Here is a 24367-nt window from a genome sequence, read left to right on the forward strand (position 1 = left end):
GTTTGCCATTCAAAAAAGGGGGGGGTGTTAGGAAACTTTTATACATGTGATATGGGAATTCACTTTGGATGACTTTCAATCAATTTGACATATTCCCTCTTTGGCTAAATTCCTTAGGTAAACCTATTTTACAAGATTTTCTATTTATTTTTGTAAATGTGATGATTCTCATATGGAGACACCTTTTAAATCATTTAGATAAAAACCTTATTTAGCATAGGATATATAATTTTATTGAGCTATCTTATTTGCATATGAACGGTTTAAATAGATGTGGCTAAATGGTAGGGTGAGCAGCTTGGGTGACAGGTAAGATATGATATACTAACGAACTTGATGAGAGCTTTCTTTTAGAAAAACTATAGAGTTAATTGTCATTTTAGTCCCTGAGGTTTGTCTAAATTTGCCATTTTAGTCCAAATAGTTTTTTTTCTGGCCTCTGGGTCCCTGACTTTTCCATTTTGTTGCCATTTTGATCACATACTGTAACTCTGTCCAAAAACCCCATTTTTAACCAGGGGTATTTTGGGGATTATCAATTTAAATCTTTGCATTTGCCATTTTGATCTATTCTTTTATTACAGTATATAAACACATTTTACCCCTTTTTAAAACCCATTTCACCAGAATCATCCATCATCTATCATCTTAATCCCCAAATACATCAAGTAATCCAGCATAATCACACAGTTCCTCGACGATTGAAGCAACAATAATGTGGAATGCTCGGCCTCCTGGTTCAACCTTTAACCCCGACGTCGATTACGGTATGCGCTAAATTAGTGTAATGATCCCTTGTTTTGTTCGATTAATGTTTTTAATGGTGTCTTTTGATGTTGATTTTAGCTGATGAGCCAGAGCTGTTCACATTTTAGATACGTCATGGAGGGGAATTGACTGACTTTCCAGAATTTGGGTATGAGGGTAAAGTATCATACATTGACAAGGTTAACCCTGACTACTTTTCTTTGATCATATTCAATGATATGATGTGTGAGCTAGGTTACACATAAGATGAACTAGGGGGATTAAGATACAATTTTAGGATTCCAGGAGAATGTTTTGAATTTGGGATAAGATCATTAATGGGTGGTAGTGATGTTATTAGGATGATTCAGTATACTCAAACTAATAAGGTCATTGACAAATTTGCATATCAAATGTGTCTAAACTGTTGTGCAAACGGTGTCAACACTTTGACCAATTTTCAAAACAAACAAGATACTGCATTTCAACAATCATCTAGACAAAATGTGCATTTCATTACATTAACAAAACAGAGCATTACATTACTTGAAGACACTGCATTACACACATGCTTCATACTTGATACAATATTACATCCATCAGTTAGTTACAAAAGAAGTATTGCAAACAACAAAGTCAACCCTAGAATCATCTTCAAAGTTGTGTTTTCTATTTTGAATCGTTGAGCAACTTCTTGCATGTTCATGACTTCAGCAGCCAAATCACTTTGATTTTCCTTGGACTTTATGGTTAGTGCTGGAGCGTACAAAAGGGGCTCAGCCCAACAGACGAACCCACAACTTTTTCCTGGATGGTTGCAACAGTGAAACGGTGACCTGGATTTTGGGAGGTTCTCGAGGTACGAATCTTAGTTTCAAACCCACAAATGCAGTAGACCATGATGAATTCCAAATCAAGATCGAAGGTTGATTAAAACCCTCTAAAATTTGGGTTCAATTTGAACCCTAATGATGGATGATGAACGATCGTCTGTGAGAATTGGGATTTTAGGGTTTAGGGTGAAAGTGATAGTGTTTATATACTTTAATAAAAGAATGGATCAAAATGACCATGAAAAGATTTAAATTGATAATCCTCGAAATACCCCTGGTTAAAAATGGGGTTTCTGGACGGAGTTAGGGCATGTGATCAAAATGGCAACAAAATAGAAAAGTCAGGAACCCAGAGGCCAGAAAAAAATATTTGGACTAAAATGAAAAATTTGGACAAACCTCAGGGACTAAAATGACAATTAACTCAAAACTATATAAAAAAACCAATTGATGAGGTATGCGATGAGTGCATATTATTTTTGTCACAACATTTAATTTTAGTTTTCATAAGTTTGTTTTTTTTTTTTTTCAAATAGGGTGGCTCCTATTTTGAAGAAACAACTTAGTTGTTATCCATCGGTACTTTGGAAGGTACATATTTGAAGGAAATTATTCAGTTGTTCATAAGTTGCTTTACTACTATTGTAACGTTTCATTTTGCATTATTGTATGTAATAATACGTAATTCCAATCATGGAAAGTTTGTTAGAATTTTATGAATTTTATCGTCCAATCCATATAATACATGAGTTTCTAACGTATACTAATATTAGACAGAGATGGAAAATTACAAATAACATAAGTGTAAACGACTTATAATTTTTTTATTTAGTTTTGAATAAATTGTAATTTAATTCTTTTAGAATTAATACAATATTTCTTTCACTTCAAAACATTATTTACAAAATTATAAATTATATAGTTAACATTGTGCAACAATACCTTAAGTGCTCTCTTATAAATTAGTGCTAGATACTATAACAATACCTTTCTTTCTAGTAAATTCATTAAAATTTGGTGTTCTCTGATTAAAATGCAGAGAATGATCTTTAATTGAGTGGTCGTTGTGCAGGAAAAAAAAAGAATTATTTGTAAAGAGGGTAAAAAAATCACAATTGTCGATCTGGGTTAAGAAAAAAAATTCGCAAATGAACAATTTTTATATTTTCTATTTTTTTTTTGTATTTTATTTTGATTCTAAACAGATTGCCAAAATAGCAATTAGCAAATGGGCTGGACCCTATAATAAAACTCGGAAAACCTATAAACAAGTGCTTCTATATTTATAAAAAGATTTTCTATAATTATAGGTATTTGTGGTTTTTAATGATTAAAAACTTTCATCTTATGTTATGGTCGGTTGGTAAATAGGGTGAGAATGAAGCCCATTTATGCTTTGTGGTCTCAAAACTATGGTCATTAGGTTGTCCTTTATTGCATCAGCAAGCTAATGGCTTACTACCTTATTATGTTCAGTTTCATCTCAAGCAAAATAAAAAAAATTAGTTAACAGAGAACCGAGTCAAACGGGTTAAAAGTCATCCAAAGATTATTTTAATACATGGATTCTCTTAAATCTAAAACCTAAAAGTGGTTACAAGCCAAGCCCACTTGACCTGTTTTGACAAGTGCTAAAATGACCCGTTTTGGCTTATTAAATCTTAGTAAGTTATATTTACCTTAGTAATGGAACGTTTTTTAAAGTTTATGTCAATACTAATAAATAATATAATTTAATGTGAGACCACTCGTGTAACACGGGTTTTTAAACTAGAATTCAATATTTTTCAATCCTTTTTCTATAGCCATCACTTAGCTAACAAAAAACGTAAAATTTACATAAATTACTTGCAGAAATTTGAATTCAAACACAGGTCAATTTTTGTAACTGTCCTGCAATATCGAATATTGTTACCCGTTAGCTGTGATCGAACTCGATTTTGATTCTGGTATGTAATTTTGATTTGAACTGGGTAGATTGGGTAGTAGGGCCTGCAATTTTGGGCTTGTAAAATTTTGGGTGCACTGGGCCTGTATAAAAGATGAAGGGTGCCTAACTGTACAAAATATGAAAGGAGTATGTTTATTTTTGGGTAAATTACTTTTTAAGTCCCTGTATTTTATGAGTTTTAACAACTTAAGTCCAAAAGCAAAAAGTTTAACGCCCTGAATCCCCATAAGCATTTTCTTTAACCATTTGAGTCCAAATTCTAACACCATCCACTAAGTCTGTTAACTATGAGGGTAATTTGGTCATTTACACACAAAGTATAAGTCTTATATGCACATGAGTACAAGGAACAAGTCTTTAATGCATAAACTTTTAATATAATATATATATATATATATAATAAAACACACATATCAGCAAACACTCCTACACACACTTTCTCTCTCTTACACACTCTTCTCTCTCTCTCCCTCTCTCTCTCTCTCTCTCTGTAAACACCACCGCCTCACTGCCACCACCAACCCACAACCTCCACCACCACTACCTCCACCACCACTACCTCTAGACATCCTACCACCACCACACCACCTCCACCATCGCATCATCCCCACCACCACCATCCCACTGCCGCCAACACAACCATCCCATTGGAACCCCAACACCACCATCCAACTGCCGCCACCTCTGAACAACCACCAACACCACCATTCTCTCACTGCCGCCACCTCTTCGATCTACACGACTTTAGGATCCACCGCCTCACTGCCGCCACCTCTGAACAACCCCCAACAAACTCCGATCATTCCATTAAACATCCAGATCTGGTCGGAGAGGCAGAGGGGCAGTTAAGGTTTCAGTCGTGGCGTTAGGGTTTCAGTGGCGGCGTAGGATTTCAACCGGTGCTGTCGGAGGTGGGGTTTTGATAGTGATGATGGTGTCGAAGGTGGGGATTTGATGGTTGTCCGACGGTGCTCTGATGTGATGGTGGTGTGGTGGTGCGACAGTGATGGTGGCACCGTTAGGGTGGTGGCGGGGACTTTATGGTGGTGGTGGCGGCGTTAGGATGGTGGTGGTGATGGCGGTGTGGTGGTGGTGTGGTTGAGAGAGAAGGGGGAGAGAGATGAAGAAGAGAGATAATCAGTGCGTGTTGTGTGAGTGTGTGAGATAGTTTATGTATTATTAACAATTAATAATAATAATAATAATAATAATAATAATAATAATAATAATAATAATAATAATAATAATAATAATAATAATAATAATAATAATAATAATAATAATATACAGGGGCATTTTAGTCTTTTAATGAAAAGCTAACAGAAAATTTAAACAGAGTTAGAAATTTGGACTCAAATGGTTAAAAAAAATACTTATGGGGAAACTTTTTGCTTTTGGACTCAAGTGGTTAAAACTCGAAAAACACAGAAACTCAAAAAGTAATTTACCTTTATTTTTTAGCAAGATTTACACTACTCGCAATGGGCCAGGAATAGATCCACCCTAGAGCCCAAAAATTTTTGGTTTAGCTACACAAACATTAGCCACCTATTGATTTTGATGTCCACCGTGTCAATCTTTTCTTTTCTTTTTTTTTTTCTATTTTTTTAATGTGTCAATCTCTGGGTACGAAATCATCACAGATGAACACAAACAAGATTCACAAATTACTTCTCTTAATTTTTTTGTAAATAACAAGGACTATAAATACCGGAAATAATTTAATCCCATTAGGGCTCTTTTTCTTACTCATACTTATCTTCAAACAATTAGAAAATAATTAAATCTAATACTAAAGATATTTTACTTGTTTAGCCCTTCGACTTTAAATCTCCATCGAACCACCCCTTTGAGATCAACCAAACCTCCCTAGTTGATGTTAATTTTATCCTGGCCTCCCTTTAATTGATATGATGTAATAACTGCAAATGGGAAATCATTGGTTGGAAGGTAGAACGTGAAAGCTAAAGGGATATGTGTTCTACATTAGCCACTTGTTGAACTGACTTTTGTGTAGGTGTGGCATATGTGACACGAATGTCTCACTAAATACGCAAGTGTGGTCAAAAAAAAAAAAAAAAAAAAAAAAAAAAAAAAAAAAACTTTCAACCAACTAACGAAGAGTTAAGTAAAATTATAAGTGCTTTTATGTTTGGAAAGTTATGTCAATGATCTATAAGAATTTTAAGGATTACCTAAATCACCAACGTTAAGAAATGCACTTGCTTATCTCATTAATTACTAGACTTCATGTAGAATAAGATTAATAAGAGTTGTCAAAAAATGTATGTTTAAGGGTATTTTAAATAACAAACATACATGTTCCTCACACGGCCATAATAATTGAAATAAAATTGGATTTATAGAAACATTGTTTTCTTGGAAACGTGTATAACACGAGGACATATTGTACTAATACTAGTGAGACATCTATGAAGTTTTCTAACCTTTTGTCCAAGTATTACACTTTTGATTACAGTTGGGTGCATATATGTATTCATGTGTACATACAAGGCCAATGAGCGAGTTTAGAAGCATCGTTTACGTTAAAATTAATCACAAGTTTTCATATCGGAGCTGTACATCTGGATTGTTTACGTATGTCTTTGTACGTACTTTAAAGTTTAAACATATTATTATTTAATAAGATAAGATGCACTATCTTTTTTAGACCCACAAGTTTCACATATGCGTATCTATTCCAAATTCATGTAAAGGCTGTGAATTTGAGATCTTATATCATCCGAACAATGCAAATGTTGTTATCAGTATTGGAGTTAATCAGCAACTTTTGTGAAGCCTGCAAGAAATAGTAAAGGGATAAAAAAAAGAGTTTAAAAAAGACCATATATCATCTATATTGTTGGGAAGCATATATCGGTTTACTAGCAATCATTACACACATCATTGGCATTTGGCAGAAAGTTGTAGGAGTGTTTACGTACTTGAAAACAACCATGGATTATGGTTTGGCATATGATGAATTTCCACCTAACCAAGAATTCTATTCAAATGCAAGTTGGATTAGTAATATAGAGAGCACTTTTTCAATAGAGAGCACTTTTTCAATGGGGTTCAAATAAACAAAGTTGCATAAAAAAATGATTCAATGTAATATAAATTTATGCCAATAGTTGTAGTCAATAGTGTTGACGGAGACGTCCGGCCCAATTAGGCCTCTGCATACACTAATGGTCGTATCAAAGGAGACAAACAGGATATTCCTTAATGGAGACGTCCGGCCCAAGGCCCATCAGCCCAGCTCCTTCTCCACACTCTTCGGCTATAAATAGAGAACTTCACATCCAGGTTTAAGGATCGCTTCTCTCGCACTCTCTCTATTAGCGCACACACCTATTATCCTCAAAACGTGTTCTTATTCTCACATCGGAGGATGGTTACAAGAAGAACCCCCACCTCTCCTCCTTGTAACGAGCTTCACCGTGTTGTGTCGTTTTGCAGGTGTCGATTCTGATCAAGCAGTCATTAGGCGAGGAAAGAAAGAAGATTAATCTTTGTGAACGAGACTAATCCCCTAAGTTAAAACCCCCCGAGTTAACTTGGTGTTTCTTCATAGGGATTTTGGTTGAATTTGTTTGTACACAACAAAATCTAGCTGATCATTGAACTAATGGGTTAGCCTAAGTATATAGTAAGTACACAGGTTGATTGTCGAGATGGGATTAAAGTCGAGCTAAATTCCTTGTGATAAGATACCCAATTATTTTCTAATACAGTGCTACAAGCAGAATTTAATGTGGAAAGCTTACGTGTAGATTTTGAAACATTTGTGATACATCATTTATAGGTATTTGTTCATACCTACAAGAACGTTCTGGTTGATGTTAATTTTCTTCATTATATTTTAAAAGGCATGTCCATGTGCAGGGCTTAAAAGAACTACTTATTACATGAGCATAAAGTTTTGCCACTTGAAGAAGCTTGGATTAGCTTCGATCTATATACTAGTAAAAGGATCGTTGGATGCATGACTTATATATTGTGTCGAGTTCAAACATTTAAAAGTAATTTACGCGGTTTTTTTGAGGGTGAGGGAGGGGGGTTTAGGTTTTTTTTTGGGGGGTGGGGGGTTAGGTTTTTTTAGATTTTTGAATGTAAATCTAAAGTCTATTTCAATTCTAAATCTACCTATATAAGTATATAACTTACCTTTTAAGGTAGACTAATCTCCAAGGTTGAAGCTTAGATATCCCTACCGAATACCTAATTTACTAAAACCTTTGGCTCTGATACCAATTGTGACACCCCACCCAATAAGATGCTTTATAACACAGTTGATACTGAAAGTGCTTATCTTATTAATTATAAACGTATTGTACAAATGTTGGAAACTCATATTACATCTAATCAGACTAAGTCTAGCCTGATGTACCAACGCTTCCACCAGATCACACATATTCGGGATATACATTTCTACCAGACTATAACAAATCAGGGATACACTATTCCATCACACTTTTGCAACCCTGGGATGACGAGCAACAATCATGGGTCATCACCAGTGACACATGCTTAAAAGACGTCAGCTATTGCCGGTGCGTTCATGAATATACACGAGTTATAAATCACATTATTTAATCATGAGTTGGTACCTGCCCATATCATCATAAACCAACGTCAACACGTAACACATCATCATACAGTTAATGTCTCTACACTACAGGTGTAGTACCAGACAAATCCCCCCCCCCCAGTGGCACGTATGTGGGACCAAAAATATCGTGTATGAGTGCACAGGTTATGTACATGCGTACAACAGTCATGCCATATTATTACTGTCACACCCCGATTTCCACACGTTTCACCGGTGGGCCCGGTGGGGGATTACCGTGACGTAGTTGGCAACAATATAGTCAAACAACACAATATTTAAATGCACAGCGGAAGCATAAAGATAGATTTATTTCAACCAACAAAATGTAATATCCAAGTATCACATAGTAGCTGAAATAGATTCACAGGTGGATCAAAATAAAAAGAAGATATTGTTCAACAGATAATGGCATTCAAGCTTGCGAGACTCTAGCGATACTAAGGAGGGGCCAGCCTATTTCGTGTAGAACCTGCATTTAATCTTTTTGGGGAAAATACGTCAGTTTACACTGGTAAATATATTCAACCGACACTTTTTAAAAGTTTAATAAAATTGATTTGAATGCACGTGGCACAAACTTTTATAACTTGGGATAATTAATCACATCTAATCTTGTAAAAGAATTACATGTTCGTTATGCGTTCAGTCGCCCGGTTCGTGCCAGGTTTAAGGTTAATTGACACACCACATAGTATAAAACCGTGGCGGGAAAACCAACGGTTATACCTTAATAAATATGGACACATTGTCGGGTGTACGCCTACACCCGCGTGTCAAGGTCGTGGCCATTTCGCAAAATGATGCCAAGGATATCCGGGACATGGTCATTAAACTCCCAAAAGTGTAAAACAAACAAAACCAATTTTCAAGCGGGTCACATTGATAATACCCAACTACTAATGAGTTAGGGTCAATTGCCCGACCAAGCGGTATTTTATATACCGTACCCCAAGCCCGTATAAGGGAAAATAAGTTAAAAATATTTACTCGAGCAAGTAATAACCACAACAAGCAAATGCAAGTATCTTTTACTGGTCTCCTATTCTGGAATGAAGGTTTATAATAACCTATTAGAATCCTAACGGGTCTTTAATTTAGCCTAAGCTTAGACCGGTTAGTTTCAAAGGATAAATACGGTTTAATCGCACGAAAGGCGAAAACCGGGAATGGAATGTGGTTTGGACCCAACAAGTTCGGGGACTTGTATATTATGGGTAAACTAAACACATTCTGGATTTTGAGGTAAAAACGACAAGGTTGGACCCGTTTCGGCTAATTTATGTAAACTAGTTACATAAACCGGACCGAACGCGTAAATGGCGTAACGGGTAACCGTAGGAGTCCTACACAGGTTTCCTAAGTTAATATGCTCCAAAGAGGTTGCGGTATCAGTAGGATACCTTCCATTATGCCCATAACGAGTTTAATCCCAATATACGCCCCGCAGGGGTACTCTGGTCATTTTAAAGATTATAAAAGAGATTTCCGGTTTATACAGGAAATCTGAGTTTTCTGACCAGGTTATAAAGTTCAAAATACTTTATTTATTATATGAAATTAGTAGCAATTGGATTCGGGTCAAAATACCATGTAGAACTCATTTTATGTCCGAAAAGGGTATAGTCGGTATTCACCGAATCAACGCTGTAACCGCAGATTATGAGCAGGTTAAAAATAATTAAAAATCTTTAAAAATCCCAAAATATTATTTTACATCAGGGTGTAAAAGGTTTGGTGTCGAAATTTGGGTTTAGATAGGCTTTATGCTAATTGCGCCGTTTAATCATTAAAGTTTTCTTAATTGCGCTATTTAGCATAACTCCTATTCTAGACCTCGGATTGACATGAAATTTTAGGGACATGTTTAGAAATCAGTAACTAAGGTTATTGTCCTTTCACATATTCAAAATTCTCGTTTTAAGGTCAAAAGGGCATTATGGTCAACTTTAAGCATATAACGGAAAATGTGCAAACGACTCGAACAAACAACGAACCAGCCATAGAGGGTTATACCATCATGTAACCTGGTCCTAAGAGAGTCCTAAGGCATATCTAAAACATACCAAATCGGGTCAGAACTGAAGTCAAAGCAAAAGTTAAAGTTTTGCGACTTTCGGTTCCGAACCGGGTCAACACAGTAAATGGTCGGATCAAACAAGCTTAGACCAGTTATAATACTTATTATCCAGTTATATGAGTGATAAAACAGGTTACATGCCATCTACATTGTTAATTACGCGTTAAATCGAAAATTAGCATTCTGTTGACTTTTTCTAAGCAACTTTGACCCGACATTTGGACTAGTTAGAGTGGGAATCAGAGGGTGCCCTTTTAAGGGTTTAATGCCCACATAATAACCAACATATAACTACCTTTGATTCGACTAATCACTGGACCATTAGTGATTAATCGTTAAGTCAACCGTTAATTACGACGGTTTGACTTCTAAGCTATAACTAAGCAAAAACTTAACTAAGAAGGGTTAAGCACACTTACTGAAGTCCTATGCACGACCAGAGATGAGTAGTGAAGACACTTGAGCTCCAGAAATGATCAGAAGTGATGAAATGAGGTGTGGTTACAATGGTTGCACATAAGGCCTTTATATAGTAGTCTTAGATGCATTAGATCATGCCACACAACTCTACAAGTGTAACCAGATCATCAACAAGTGTCCCTGAGTGCTAGGGGTCATTTAGGGGGCACCCATGCTCTTGTAATAATGTCTAGAGTCGGTTAAAACACCAAACAGTGCTTCTGTCCACGTTTTCTGTATCTGGGCCATTGACGCGACCCGCATAAGAGGTCCTGCAACTCTTACGCGGCCCGTATGAATCTCCTTGTCAGAGCCCATATCTTTTACTGCTAGCGCGGCCCGCGTAAAGCCCTTGCTAACCTTTACGCGGCCCGCCTGAGACCTGCTGTAAGATTTTTCAAATCTTTTTCAATTATTGCAGTTGGCTCTTGGATTTACGGAGGTGCAACTTTGCATTTTGGGCCTTTCTTATTTACGTATAAGGGCCTCGTGACTTTTACCCAACTTATTAATCCTCGGTTAGTTTATTATTACCCGAAAAGTCATAACTTTCAATGTTTGACGCTTTTAACCCTTCTTAAACGAATTTGGTCATAACCTTCTCATAATATAACCGAACGTGATGAAATTTATATCGTGCATTCTAGTGAGCATATTTTTACCGTTACAAAGCCTCGGGTTTGTTAAAGGGTCAATCAGAGGTATAACTTAAACATGTTGACACATTTAACCCCTGTAGCTTGTAATCTCTCACTTTCTTTAACATTTCGTTCCGTATGATCCATGATTCATTCGTTTGAAGGTACGAGCATCATGTAGGGTTACTGTAAAGTATATTTATCCCCCGTTGACGTTTTGAACCCTTGAATTCACATGCTTTCTATGTTTGTCAACTTTAGTCCCTCTATAGTATTTTTTAACACGTCCAAGCTTATGACACGTGTCAATACATTATAGGACGCAAATTTTCGAGGTGTTACATCCTCACCCCCTTAAAAGAAATCTCGACCTCGAGATTTATTGAAACAAATGAGGGTATTTTTCTTTCATTGTGGACTCTACCTTCCACGTGTACTCGGGACTTCTACGGGCATCCCATTTTACCTTTACAATCGGTATATACTTCCTTCGAAGCTTTTTGACCTGTCGATCCTCGATCGACACCGGTTTTTCAACAAACTTTAAGCTCTCATCGATGTGTACATCTGTATGCGGTATAACTAGCGATTCATCAGCGAAACACTTCTTTAGATTGCAGATGTGGAACACATTGTGGATACCACTGAGCTCTTCGGTAAGTTTAACTTATAGGCAACCGATCCGACACGTTCGATTACCTCGAAGGGTCCAATGTATCTCGGGCTCAATTTGCCTTTCTTACCAAATCGCATCACCCCCTTCCAGGGTGATACTTTAAGCAATACCTTGTCACCTACTTCGAAGTTAAAAGGTTTACGCTTCAAATCTGCTTAGCTTTTCTGCCTATCTCGGGCAGCTTTCAATCGGTCACGAATCTGGACAATCTTGTCCGTCGTTTCAAAAATTATTTCAGGTCCTGTCATCTGGACATCTCCAACTTCTGCCCAACAAACGGGCGTTCTACACTTTCTACCATACAAGGCTTCAAAAGGAGTAGCTTTAATGCTCGTGTGGTAGCTGTTGTTATATGAGAACTCGACTAATGGTAGGTGGTTATCCCAACTACCACCTAAATCGATCACACATGCACGAAGCATGTCTTCCAACGTTTGGATTGTACGCTCACTCTGTCCGTCTGTCTGAGGGTGGTAAGCCGTACTGAAGTTTAAGCGCGTGCCCAAAGATTGTTGGAAACTTTTCCAAAAATGTGACGTGTATCTGGTATCTCTGTCAGAGATAATAGACACAGGCACGCCATGTAGAGATACAATCTTATCTACGTACAATTGGGCCAATATATCGGAGGTATAAGTCTCCTTAATGGGTAGGAAATGTGCTGACTTGGTCAACCTATCAACTATCACCCATATCGTATCGTTTCCCTTCCTTGTCTTTGGCAACTTGGTGATGAAATCCATCGTCACCATTTCCCACTTCCACTCGGGAAGTTCAGGCTGTTGCAGCAAGCCTGACGGCTTTTGATGTTCAGCTTTTACTTGCGCACAAGTCAAACATTTTGCTACATAGGTGGCTATAGACTTCTTCAAGCCTATCCACCAAAAGTTTGCCTTCAAATCCTGGTACATCTTGTCCGCTCCAGGATGAACGGAATATCTGGAACTGTGGGCTTCCTGAAGGATGACGTCCCGAAGACCTCCATAAACAGGAACCCATATCCTTCTATTTAATCTCAGAATTCCGTCTTTGCCATAGGATAACTGTTCTTCAGTTACTCCTAGCTTTTCGTTAGGATAGTTAGCTTCTGACACAGCTTCCTTCTATGCAGCTAACAATCTTTCATTCAGACTGTTCTTGATTTCAATGCTCTTGGCATTGATCCTTATTGGTTTCACTCTTTCTTTTCTGCTCAAGGAATTTGCGACTACATTGGCTTTGCCTGGATGGTATCTTATTTTACAGTCATAATCGTTCAGAGTTTCCATCCAACGTCGCTGCCTCATATTCAAATCTTTCTGATTGAACAGGTGCTGGAGGCTCTTGTGATCAGAATAGATCACGAATTTAATGCCATACAAATAGTGCCTCCATAGCTTTAGTGCAAATACAACGGCACCCAACTCCAAGTCATGGGTGGTGTAATTCTTTTCATGCACTTTTAACTGACGTGATGCATAGGCAACGACTTTGCCTTTCTGCATAAGCACACATCCCATCCCGGTGTGTGATGCATCACAGTATACTACAAATTCTTCCATTCCGTCTGGCAATGTCAACACAGGAGCATTGCTTAGCTTCTGCTTAAGGATATCAAAAGCTTCTTGCTGCTTAGGGCCCCAATTAAACTTGCTATTCTTGCGAGTCAGCAAAGTTAGGGGTGCTGCAATTCTTGAGAAGTTTTCGATGAAGCGCCTGTAGTATCCTGCTAGACCTAGGAAACTGCGAATCTCCGTAGGCGTCTTCGGCTCATGCCAATTCATGACGGTTTCAACCTTGGCGGGATCCACTTGGATACCACGCTCACTGACTATATGTCCAAGGAATTGGACTTCTCGTAGCCAAAATTCACATTTAGAGAATTTGGCATAAATCTTTTCTTGATGAAACAATTTAAGAATACATCGCAGATGCTTCTCGTGGTCAGCTTGACTTTTTGAGTATATGAGGATGTCATCGATGAAGACAATGACAAATTTATCCAAATAAGGCTTACAAACGCGATTCATGAGATCCATGAATGCGGCAGGTGCATTAGTGAGCCCAAAAGGCATCACTAGGAACTCGAAATGACCATAACGAGTCCTAAATGCAGTCTTGTGCACATCTTCATCCTTGACCTTCAATTAATGGTAGCCTGACCTTAGATCAATCTTGGAAAAGTAGCTTGCTCCTTGCAACTGATCGAACAGATCGTCGATCCTGGGCAAAGGATACCTATTCTTGATAGTAACCTTATTAAGCTCATGGTAATCGATGCATAGACGCATCGAACCATCTTTCTTTTTGACGAACAAGATTGGTGCTCCCCATGGAGATGAACTAGGTCTAACAAAACCTTTGGCTAGCAGATCATCTAGCTGCGTTCTCAATTCTTTCATTTCTGTTGGTGCCAATCTATAAGGCGCTCTTGCAATAGGCGCTGCTCCTGGAATGATGTCGATATTGAATTCCACTTGCCTATCTGGTGGCAAACCAGGCAGTTCTTCCGGGAAAACTTCAGGGTAGTCAAAGATGACTGGGATGTCTTCAATCTTGGGTTTCTCCTCACCAATGGTCACCTGTGCCATATAAATGACACATCCCTTCTTTAAACATCTGGATGCCTTTAGCATAGAAACTTGCGCAGGCAATCCATGCCGAGTATCTCCCTGAATGGTAAGTGGTTCTCCAGACGGAGTCTTGATCACCACTTGTTTCTTGTTGCACACAATCTGAGCTTGGTTATGCGATAACCAATCCATACCCAACACTATGTCGAAACCAGCTAGCTTAAAGGGTAACAGGGATAAAGGAAATGAGTGGTTCCTAATGGATATGACACATCCATCTAACACAGTTGAGACTGTTTCCATAGTCCCATCAGCTAACTCTACCTCTTAATTCACACTCAATGCTTTAACAGGCAATTTTAACAACTCACAAAACTTACTATCCACAAAGGATTTATTTGCTCTAGAATCAAATAATACTCTTGCGAATACATCATTAATGAGAAACGTACCGGTTATGACGTTGTCGTTCTGGATAGCCTCTTGAACATTCATCTGAAAGACCCTGGCATTGGTCTTTTTCCCTTCTTCAGCCTTCTTCACCAGCTTTGGGCAGTTGGTCTTGATATGCCCTTTTTCATTGCAATTATAACAAGTTGCATCCTTTAGTTTCTTACATTCAAGGGTCCTATGCTCAGATGACTTGCAAATCCCACACACCTTCGGCTGGGATTTCTGTTCATACCTGCACCTCCCGAAATGGTGCTTCTTGCAAACCTTGCACTTGGGCCTATCCACCGACTGCTGATCACCCTTCTTGGTCTCAGATCCCTTTTTGTGGTCACGGTTCCCCCTATACTTCTTGCTTGACCGACGTGAATTATCGTCTTCACGTTTCCTTTTCTCAGTGTCAGCATTTCTCAGTGATCTCTGTCTCACTGCATCCAGTGTGAGAGACAGAGATATATCTGCTACGGATCTAAATGTAGCGGGCCGAGAGGCCTTCACGCTAGCTTTGATTTCTGGGGCCAGACGCCCAATGAAGCGCGCGATCCTTCTGGGTTCCGGGGTCACAAGGTACGGAACCAATCTGGACAAGGTGTTGAAACTTGTAAGATATACCTGGCAATCCAAGTTCTTCATGACCAGTGATAGGAAATCAGATTTTATCTTCTCGACCTCGTGTTGAGGGCAGTAGTTTTCTTTGATGAGAGCAACAAATTGCTCCCATGACATGCCGTACAAAGCAATCTTTCCAGAGGCTTGAACCAATGACCTCCACCACGTTAGGGCTTCACCCTTAAATGACTGGGATAGAAACTTTACCACATCCCTCTCAGCACAACCACTAATGTCCACGACAGTGTCCATTTCGTCCAGCCAGGTCATGCAATCCACAGCGCCTTTTCCCCCAGTAAAATCTCGGGGCTTGTAGGAAACAAAATACTTATATGTGCAACCCTTGGCGCGAGGTGCTTCATCGAGCACTATTTTCTTAGGGCGGACACTATTCTCATTTGATGAGTGCCGATCATCATCTTTCTTAGGTTTAGACTGGGTCGAGGGTGGTTTGCTATGAGATTCAGAACGGGTTCTTGGTTTAAAGTGTGGTGCAGATCGGGTCCTACTTCGAGACCCGCTATAATCTTCATACTGCCGTTCTAAGTCCGTTTTAACAGCGTCGTCTACTAACGCTTTTAATTCAGCACCCGTTATTTTAATTTGGGCGTTATCATTCTCATTCTCCTTTGGATGACTGTTATTTTCGTCCGAGTCAGCCATTGAAATCTTGATCTGCTACAAAAGATAATAACAAAAGTCTTATTCGGGACTTTATTATGGAATTACCCTTATTGGGTAATTCATCAACCATGGTAAACATAGACCATATCAGGTTAATTTGTTACTCACATTTATTTAGGATTTTAATATAACTTATCCTAATTACAAATAATATTGTTAGTGGCACAGAAGCCTAGTCACAGGGACATTTTTATATTATAAGCCAGGATTTCAGAGAATCAAGGCATGCAGGTTTGAACATAGTTCCTTACCTTTCTGACAGGGAGTCATAGACTACAGCTGTCCTTTGTCTTATATGACAATGAGTATAGCCTGTAGGCACTACATCACTAATGGAGGTTTGATAAGTGATCATCTACTTGATGATGTAAACCCATGATTTATAAACCATTAATTTAGGTTTTGGAATCCTTAGAAGGATCCTGGTGTAAAATGACACGTGTGATTTTAACGAATCACATCTGCTAGGAGTGTTATCATGTTTACAGAGGTTAACCGGAATCTGAATCCTTTAATCAGGTCTTACCATCTTGGCCGGGTCTTATAACGACACCAGGCTAGGTTTCACCACTAAGATTCTTTATTTAATAACTGGTAGGCAGATTTAATTTAAAAGGAATGATTTTTGATTTATTTATTTCATATAATTATGCATATAATGACAGAGATGAAATCTATAAACTTAACATTCCAATACATATAAAAAGTTACACACTACCCTAAACGGTACTTTTAAAAGACGAAATACCTACGCAGAGGTTATACAGAAAACAAGTCCTCTCAGGGACCAAATACTAGGATAGATGTCCACGCAGGGACTGAAAGACAAGTCCACGCAGGGACTGAAAGGTAAGTCCACACAGGGACTAAAACAAATAAATGTCCACACAGGGACTTGATTAAAATAGGAAATACAATAGTACATATAGAGACTAATGATCTCGCTTCTTCTTCCCTTTTAACAGGTTTGCTAGGCCTTTGAAGAATCCACGATTGTTCTTGCGCTCTTGCTCAAAGTCTCGTTCCACTCTGTTCAAACGGTGGAGGATTTCTTCCTGTTCTGGTGGGGAAAACGCGGCTGCTGCGATAAGTGCTGAGCCGGTGGTCTAGCGGGTATTGGGTACCCATGAGTTGAGTATCCCATTCCCCAAGGTGTTTCATAAGGTACTTCTGGATGAAGGGCGTGGTAATTTGCCGCCGCTTCTATGTATGGGTCGCCACCCATATAGTTGTAGTGTGTGTGAGCTGGCTGCTCAAATGGGTTGTACGCTGTGGAACCGGCGTATGCAGGTATCGGGTTATCATACCCAAATGGTGGCGGAGGTGGTGCAACTGGTGCAGAATTCACCTCTGTAGGGTGACTGAAGGTCCACCCATTTGTGGGTCTTCTGGAAGTGGCAGAAAATGACTGCCACTGGAGTGTCGAGGGGTGCTGAAATGAAAATCCCCTCTTCGTGCGGATATCCGCGCGCCTGATCTCCTACGCCTTGGCGGATCCGGAGGTGCTTGTTGAACTGGTGGCGGCGGAGGCGGTGGCGTAACTGCCACGAAACGTGAATCCTCGGAAGGATCCTGTTGCTGCTGTTGTTGCTGCTCATGAGGCGATGAATGGTGAGAGGGTGTAAATTTCCACTCGCACTGGTTGAACCTTGCCTGGTAACTGTCTGGACCCTGATAGGGTATTCCATGGAAGGATGACCCATCAGAGATCTCGATAGGATGGTTGGGGGTACCTCTTGCAGGTTTGATGGGATCCGTGTCCTCGTCCATGTCTACCGCATTGTCTTCGGAGAAATGGTCCTCTGGTCCTAGAGGGTTAAAACCTACTGGTTCTTGGACATAGTCTGCCGGGTTGAACTGGCCTTGGAAGAAAGGAGTGGGGTCGCCATAGGAACGATGCGAAACAGAACGCTGGAGAGGTATGAACGAAGGTTGAGGGTTGTCGGGCTCGTTTTACGAGTTCGGCCCAAAAGAGTGACGGTATGAAGGCGTCGAACTGTGTGAGGTAGACCGTCTAGCGGGCTCAAAGAGGTTCCTCCTACACCTCTGAGGTTCTTCACTCCTTGTGCTGGAAGGAGCTCGCATGTGTGAAGGTCCGTCCTCGTGATCATTGTGGGTAGTGATTGGCCCTTTGCCTCTTCCTCCTCTTCTGATTGCTGGTGGCATATTTCCTGCTTAACAAATTTTAAATCAACAACAAACAATAAAAGATAGACTAGAACCACAATTCGAATTTGTCCTATGTTCATGTCTAGACTCGAGTATGTGCAATTGTGTCATTGAGATTAAACACATAGGGATAGTGTTTAATTCACTCAACGTTGGCTCTGATACCAACCTGTCACACCCCGATTTCCACACGTTTCACCGGTGGGCCCGGTGGGGGATTACCGTGACGTAGTTGGCAACAATATAGTCAAACAACACAATATTTAAATGTACAGCGGAAGCACAAAGATAGATTTATTTCAACCAACAAAATGTAATATCCAAGTATCACATAGTAGCTGAAATAGATTCACAGGTGGATCAAAATAAAAAGAAGATATTGTTCAACAGATAATGGCATCCAAGCTTGCGAGACTCTAGCGATGCTAAGGAGGGGCCAGCCTGTTTCGTGTAGAACCTGCATTTAATCTTTTTGGGGAAAATAAGTCAGTTTACACTGGTAAATACATTCAACCGACACTTTTTAAAAGATTAATAAAATTGATTTGAATGCACGTGGCACAAACTTTTATAACATGGGATAATTAATCAAATCTAATCTTGTAAAAGAATTACATGTTCGTTATGCGTTCAGTCGCCCGATTCGTGCCAGGTTTAAGGTTAATTGACACACCACATAGTATAAAACCGTGGCGGGAAAACCAACGGTTATACCTTTATAAATATGGACACATTGTCGGGTGTACGCCTACACCCGCGTGTCAAGGTCGTGGCCATTTCGCAAAATGATGCCAAGGATATCCGGGACATGGTCATTAAACTCCCAAAGTCGTAAAACAAACAAAACCAATTTTCAAGCGGGTCACATTGATAATACCCAACTACTAATGAGTTAGGGTCAATTGCCCGACCAAGCGGTATTTTATATACCGTACCCCAAGCCCGTATAAGGGGAAATAAGTTAAAAGTATTTACCTAAGCAAGTAATAACCACAACAAGCAAATGCAAGTATCTTTTACTGGTCTCCTATTCTGGAACGAAGGTTTATAATAACCTATTAGAATCCTAATGGGTCTTTAATTTAGCCTAAGCTTAGACCGGTTAGTTTCAAAGGATAAATACGGTTTAATCGTATGAAAGGCGAAAACCGGGAATGGAATGTGGTTTGGACCCAACAAGCTCGGGGACTTGTATATTACGGGTAAACTAAACACATTCTGGATTTTGAGGTAAAAACGACAAGGTTGGACCCGTTTCGGCTAATTTATGTAAACTAGTTACATAAAGCGGACCGAACGTGTAAATGGCATAACGGGTAACCGTAGGAGTCCTACACAGGTTTCCTAAGTTAATATGCTCCAAAGAGGTTGTGGTATCAGTAGGATACCTTCCATTATGCCCATAACGAGTTTAATCCCAATATACGCCCCCGTAGGGGTACTCTGGTCATTTTAAAGATTATAAAAGAGATTTCCGGTTTATACAGGAAATATGAGTTTTCTGACCAGGTTATAAAGTTCAAAATACTTTATTTATTGTATGAAATCAGTAGCAATTGGATTCGGGTCAAAATACCATGTAGAACTCATTTTATGTCCGAAAAGGGTATAGTCGGTATTCACCGAATCAACGCCATAACCGCAGATTATGAGCAGGTTAAAAATAATTAAAAATCTTTAAAAATCCTAAAATATTATTTTACATCAGGGTGTAAAAGGTTTTGGTGTCGAAATTTGGGTTTAGATGGGCTTTATGCTAATTGCGCTGTTTAATCATTAAAGTTTTCTTAATTGCGCTATTTAGCATAACTCCTATTCTAGACCTCAGATTGACATGAAATTTTAGGGACATGTTTAGAAATCAGTAACTAAGGTTATTGTCCTTTCACATATTCAAAATTCTCGTTTTAAGGTCAAAAGGGCATTATGGTCAACTTTAAGCATATAACGGAAAATGTGCAAACGACTCGGACAAACAACGAACCAGCCACAGAGGGTTATACCATCATGTAACCTGGTCCTAAGAGAGTCCTAAGGCATATCTAAAACATACCAAATCGGGTCAGAACTGAAGTCAAAGCAAAAGTCAAAGTTTTGCGACTTTCGGTTCCGAACCGGGTCAAAACAGTAAATGGTCGGATCAAACAAGCTTAGACCAGTTATAATACTTATTATCAAGTTATATGAGTGATAAAACAGGTTACAAGCCATCTACATTGTTAATTACGCGTTAAATCGAAAATTAGCATTCTGTTGACTTTTTCTAAGCAACTTTGACCCGACATTTGGACTAGTTAGAGTGGGAATCAGAGGGTGCCCTTTTAAGGGTTTAATGCCCACATAATTACCAACATATAACTACCTTTGATTTGACTAATCACTGGACCATTAGTGATTAATCGTTAAGTCAACCGTTAATTACGACGGTTTGACTTCTAAGCTATAACTAAGCAAAAACTTAACTAAGAAGGGTTAAGCACACTTACTGAAGTCCTATGCACGACCAGAGATGAGTAGTGAAGACACTTGAGCTCCAGAAATGATCAGAAGTGATGAAATGAGGTGTGGTTACAATGGTTGCACATAAGGCCTTTATATAGTAGTCTTAGATGCATTAGATCATGCCACACAACTCTACAAGTGTAACCAGATCATCAACAAGTGTCCCTGAGTGCTAGAGGTCGTTTAGGGGGCGCCCATGCTCTTGTAATAATGTCTAGAGTCGGTTAAAACACCAAACAGTGCTTCTGTCCACGTTTTCTGTATCTGGGCCATTGACGCGGCCCGCGTAAGAGGTCCTGCAACTCTTACGCGGCCCGTATGAATCTCCTTGTCAGAGCCCATATCTTTTACTGCTAGCGCGGCCCGCGTAAAGCCCTTGCTAACCTTTACGCGGCCCGCCTGAGACCTGCTGTAAGATTTTTCAAATCTTTTTCAATTATTGCAGTTGGCTCTTGGATTTACGGAGGGGTAACTTTGCATTTTGGGCCTTTCTTATTTACGTATAAGGGCCTCGTGACTTTTACCCAACTTATTAATCCTCGGTTAGTTTATTATTACCCGAAAAGTCATAACTTTCAATGTTTGACGCTTTTAACCCTTCTTAAACGAATTTGGTCATAACCTTCTCATATTATAACGGAACGTGATGAAATTTATATCGTGCATTCCAGTGAGCATATTTTTACCGTTACAAAGCCTCGGGTTTGTTAAAGGGTCACTCAGAGGTATAACTTAAACATTTTGACACATTTAACTCCTGTAGCTTGTAATCTCTCACTTTCTTTCACATTTCGTTCCGTATGATCCATGATTCATTTGTTTGAAGGTACGAGCATCATGTAGAGTTACTGTAAAGTATATTTATCCCCCGTTGATGTTTTGAACGAATTCACATGCTTTCTATGTTTGTCAACTTTAGTCCCTCTATAGTATTTTTTAACACGTCCAAGCTTATGACACGTGTCAATACATTATAGGACGCAAATTTTCGAGGTGTTACAATTACAGTTTAGGACAAGCATATTCACATTTGGAAAGCATTCATAAAACTCACATGTGTAATAGTTGCTAGCACAATAAAGTAACAATTGCTAGTACAATCTAATAACAATTGCCAGCATAATCAAACAATATCTCTGGGTCCCGATACAACATAAGCAATCCTAGGTCAGATTATGGTACATCTAACTAGTTATTATCATGGTTGGATATTGGTTAACGCTGCCTTGCTTAAGCATGGGTGATCAGTCCATGCCTAACTAAGGCTACGCTACCTAATACCCACCCCTAACAACAACCCTAATACCTAAAAATAATAACACTAGTATTACTAATAATAATACTGATATTAACTACTAAAAATATATAATAAATAAGTAAACATAAACTTAAACGAGAGCATACCTTAAAACTATCTACGGCAATTTGATGTAGAGTCTCCCTACTCGAGCTCCTATTCGTGCAAAACGACTAATAACAACACTCAACAGGGTATCGTATGCTTGGGATTCTGTTATACTAGAGCGTTCCCAAAAAGAAACTTATACTCTATATTCTTAACATATGATTCTATTTATAGAAAGAAAGCAAGCACCTTAAAGTTTCTATGCATCGATGAGGGACAAGAATGTCATGTGTGCTTGCTCGCTTGCTTCATGTCGCTTGTTTCATGTAAAATGTATTGTTATATTTATTATATTTTATATATTATAGTTATTTCAGCCGCTTCACTTGTTTTTCTCGTATAACTTTTAAAATATAACATTTTATAAAACGACGAATATGTCACTAGAACGAGCATATTTTTATCTACGTTTTAACCTAAGTTTCATTAAAAACGGACCAGGGTCAAATATAACATATTTTATTATTATTCTACGGTCTCTTATAACCCTAAACATTCGTCTAGACATCTCATATTTCGAATGACCATCATAATATATGAAATCTAAATTTTATATATTTTTATTTTTGTCTACAAAACGGGGCGTTACAACTCTACCCCCTTAAATTAGCTTTCGTCCTCGAAACCTGTTAAACCGTGAATAACTGAGGGATAAGTTCCTTCATCTCATCTTCACTTTCATTTATTTATCATTTGATCATATTGTTCCTTTCAAAGGCGATATCTCCGGCATCACTTTATTACCTACTTAATATTCTAAGATCTTAGGCTTTGCGTAACTCTTCTGTCGGTCATTCGAGATTTTCATGCTTTTAATATGCTTTATATTGTCAGTTATTCGTTGGTTCACACAACTAACTTTTTTCCTACTTTAGTCTAATAGATAGGAGTTCTATATTTCCTCTAACATAGCGCTTCATAGGATGATCCTTTTATGCTTATGTGATACTATTATCATATGAGAATTCGATCAATGGTAGATGAATGCCCAGATTACTACCAAAGTTGATTACGTATGTACGAAACACATCTTCTACTTTTGGATAGTTTGTTTGCTTTGCCCTTAAGTATGGAGGTGGTATCTAGTGCTCAAGTTTATTCATGTTCCTGGCTCTTTCTAGGAACCTTTCCAGAATCTCAAGGATAAACAATTATCTCTCTTTGATATGATCGAGACAGGCACATCGTGTCACATATCATCTCTTTAGTAAAGAGTTTGGCTTACTTTTCATCTTATAACCTATCGACTATCACCTAAATAGCATTGTCCCCATGACTCGATCTTGAAAGTATAGTAACAACGTCCCTTGCTATCTTATCCCATTCCATTCTGGGATTTAGTTTGTTGTTGGTAGTCGGGTGGATTTTGATGCTCTGCTTTTGCTTTAAAACAGGTGAGACATTTCTCTACATATCTGGCAATAGGTCTTTTCATTCTCGGCCACTATTAATCATTTCTTAAATCATATAATCCACCAATTCTAGATCCACAGGTTTTTATTGATTCTTTCCTACTGAATGCATACAGGACTATGTTTGCCTAAGTTCATGAGATCCATGAATGCTACAGGTGTGTTTTTCTTATGTTAATGGCATCACTAACAACCCATAATGACTGTATTCAACTCTCTTGTCACACCCCGATTTCCACGTGTATTACCGGTGGGCCCGGTGGGGGATTACCGTGACGTAGTTGGCAACAATAAAGTCAAACCACACAATTATATGAATGCACAGCGGAAGCATAAAGATAAATATAATTCAACCATTGATTGTAATATCGAATGTATCACAAATAGTCGAATTGCATCCATAGGGGAATCAAAATAATAAAAAAGTGTTGTTCAACAGTCAAGGCATCAAAGCTTGCGAGACTTCTTAAGATGCTAAGGAGCTATAGCCAGCCGATTACGTGTAGTACCTGCACTTAATCTTTTTGGAAAAATACGTCAGTTTACACTGGTAAATACGTTCAACCGACACTTTTGTAAAATGTTTAT

General features: G+C 38.6%; 1 protein-coding gene across 1 annotated transcript in view; it reads left to right on the top strand.

The window, feature by feature from the left end:
* The first annotated feature begins 2030 nt into the window (after window positions 1–2030).
* Window positions 2031–24367, top strand: part of LOC110900916 (extensin-like) — a 32079-nt gene continuing 9742 nt past the window's right edge. The window contains exons 1-2 of the mRNA XM_035976966.1: window positions 2031–2035; window positions 2117–2171. Coding sequence (XP_035832859.1) covers window positions 2031–2035; window positions 2117–2171 — 60 coding nt within the window. The remainder of the gene's footprint in view (window positions 2036–2116; window positions 2172–24367) is intronic.

This window comes from Helianthus annuus, chromosome 9 (assembly GCF_002127325.2).
Source record: "Helianthus annuus cultivar XRQ/B chromosome 9, HanXRQr2.0-SUNRISE, whole genome shotgun sequence".
In the NCBI taxonomy this organism is placed as follows: domain Eukaryota; kingdom Viridiplantae; phylum Streptophyta; class Magnoliopsida; order Asterales; family Asteraceae; genus Helianthus; species Helianthus annuus.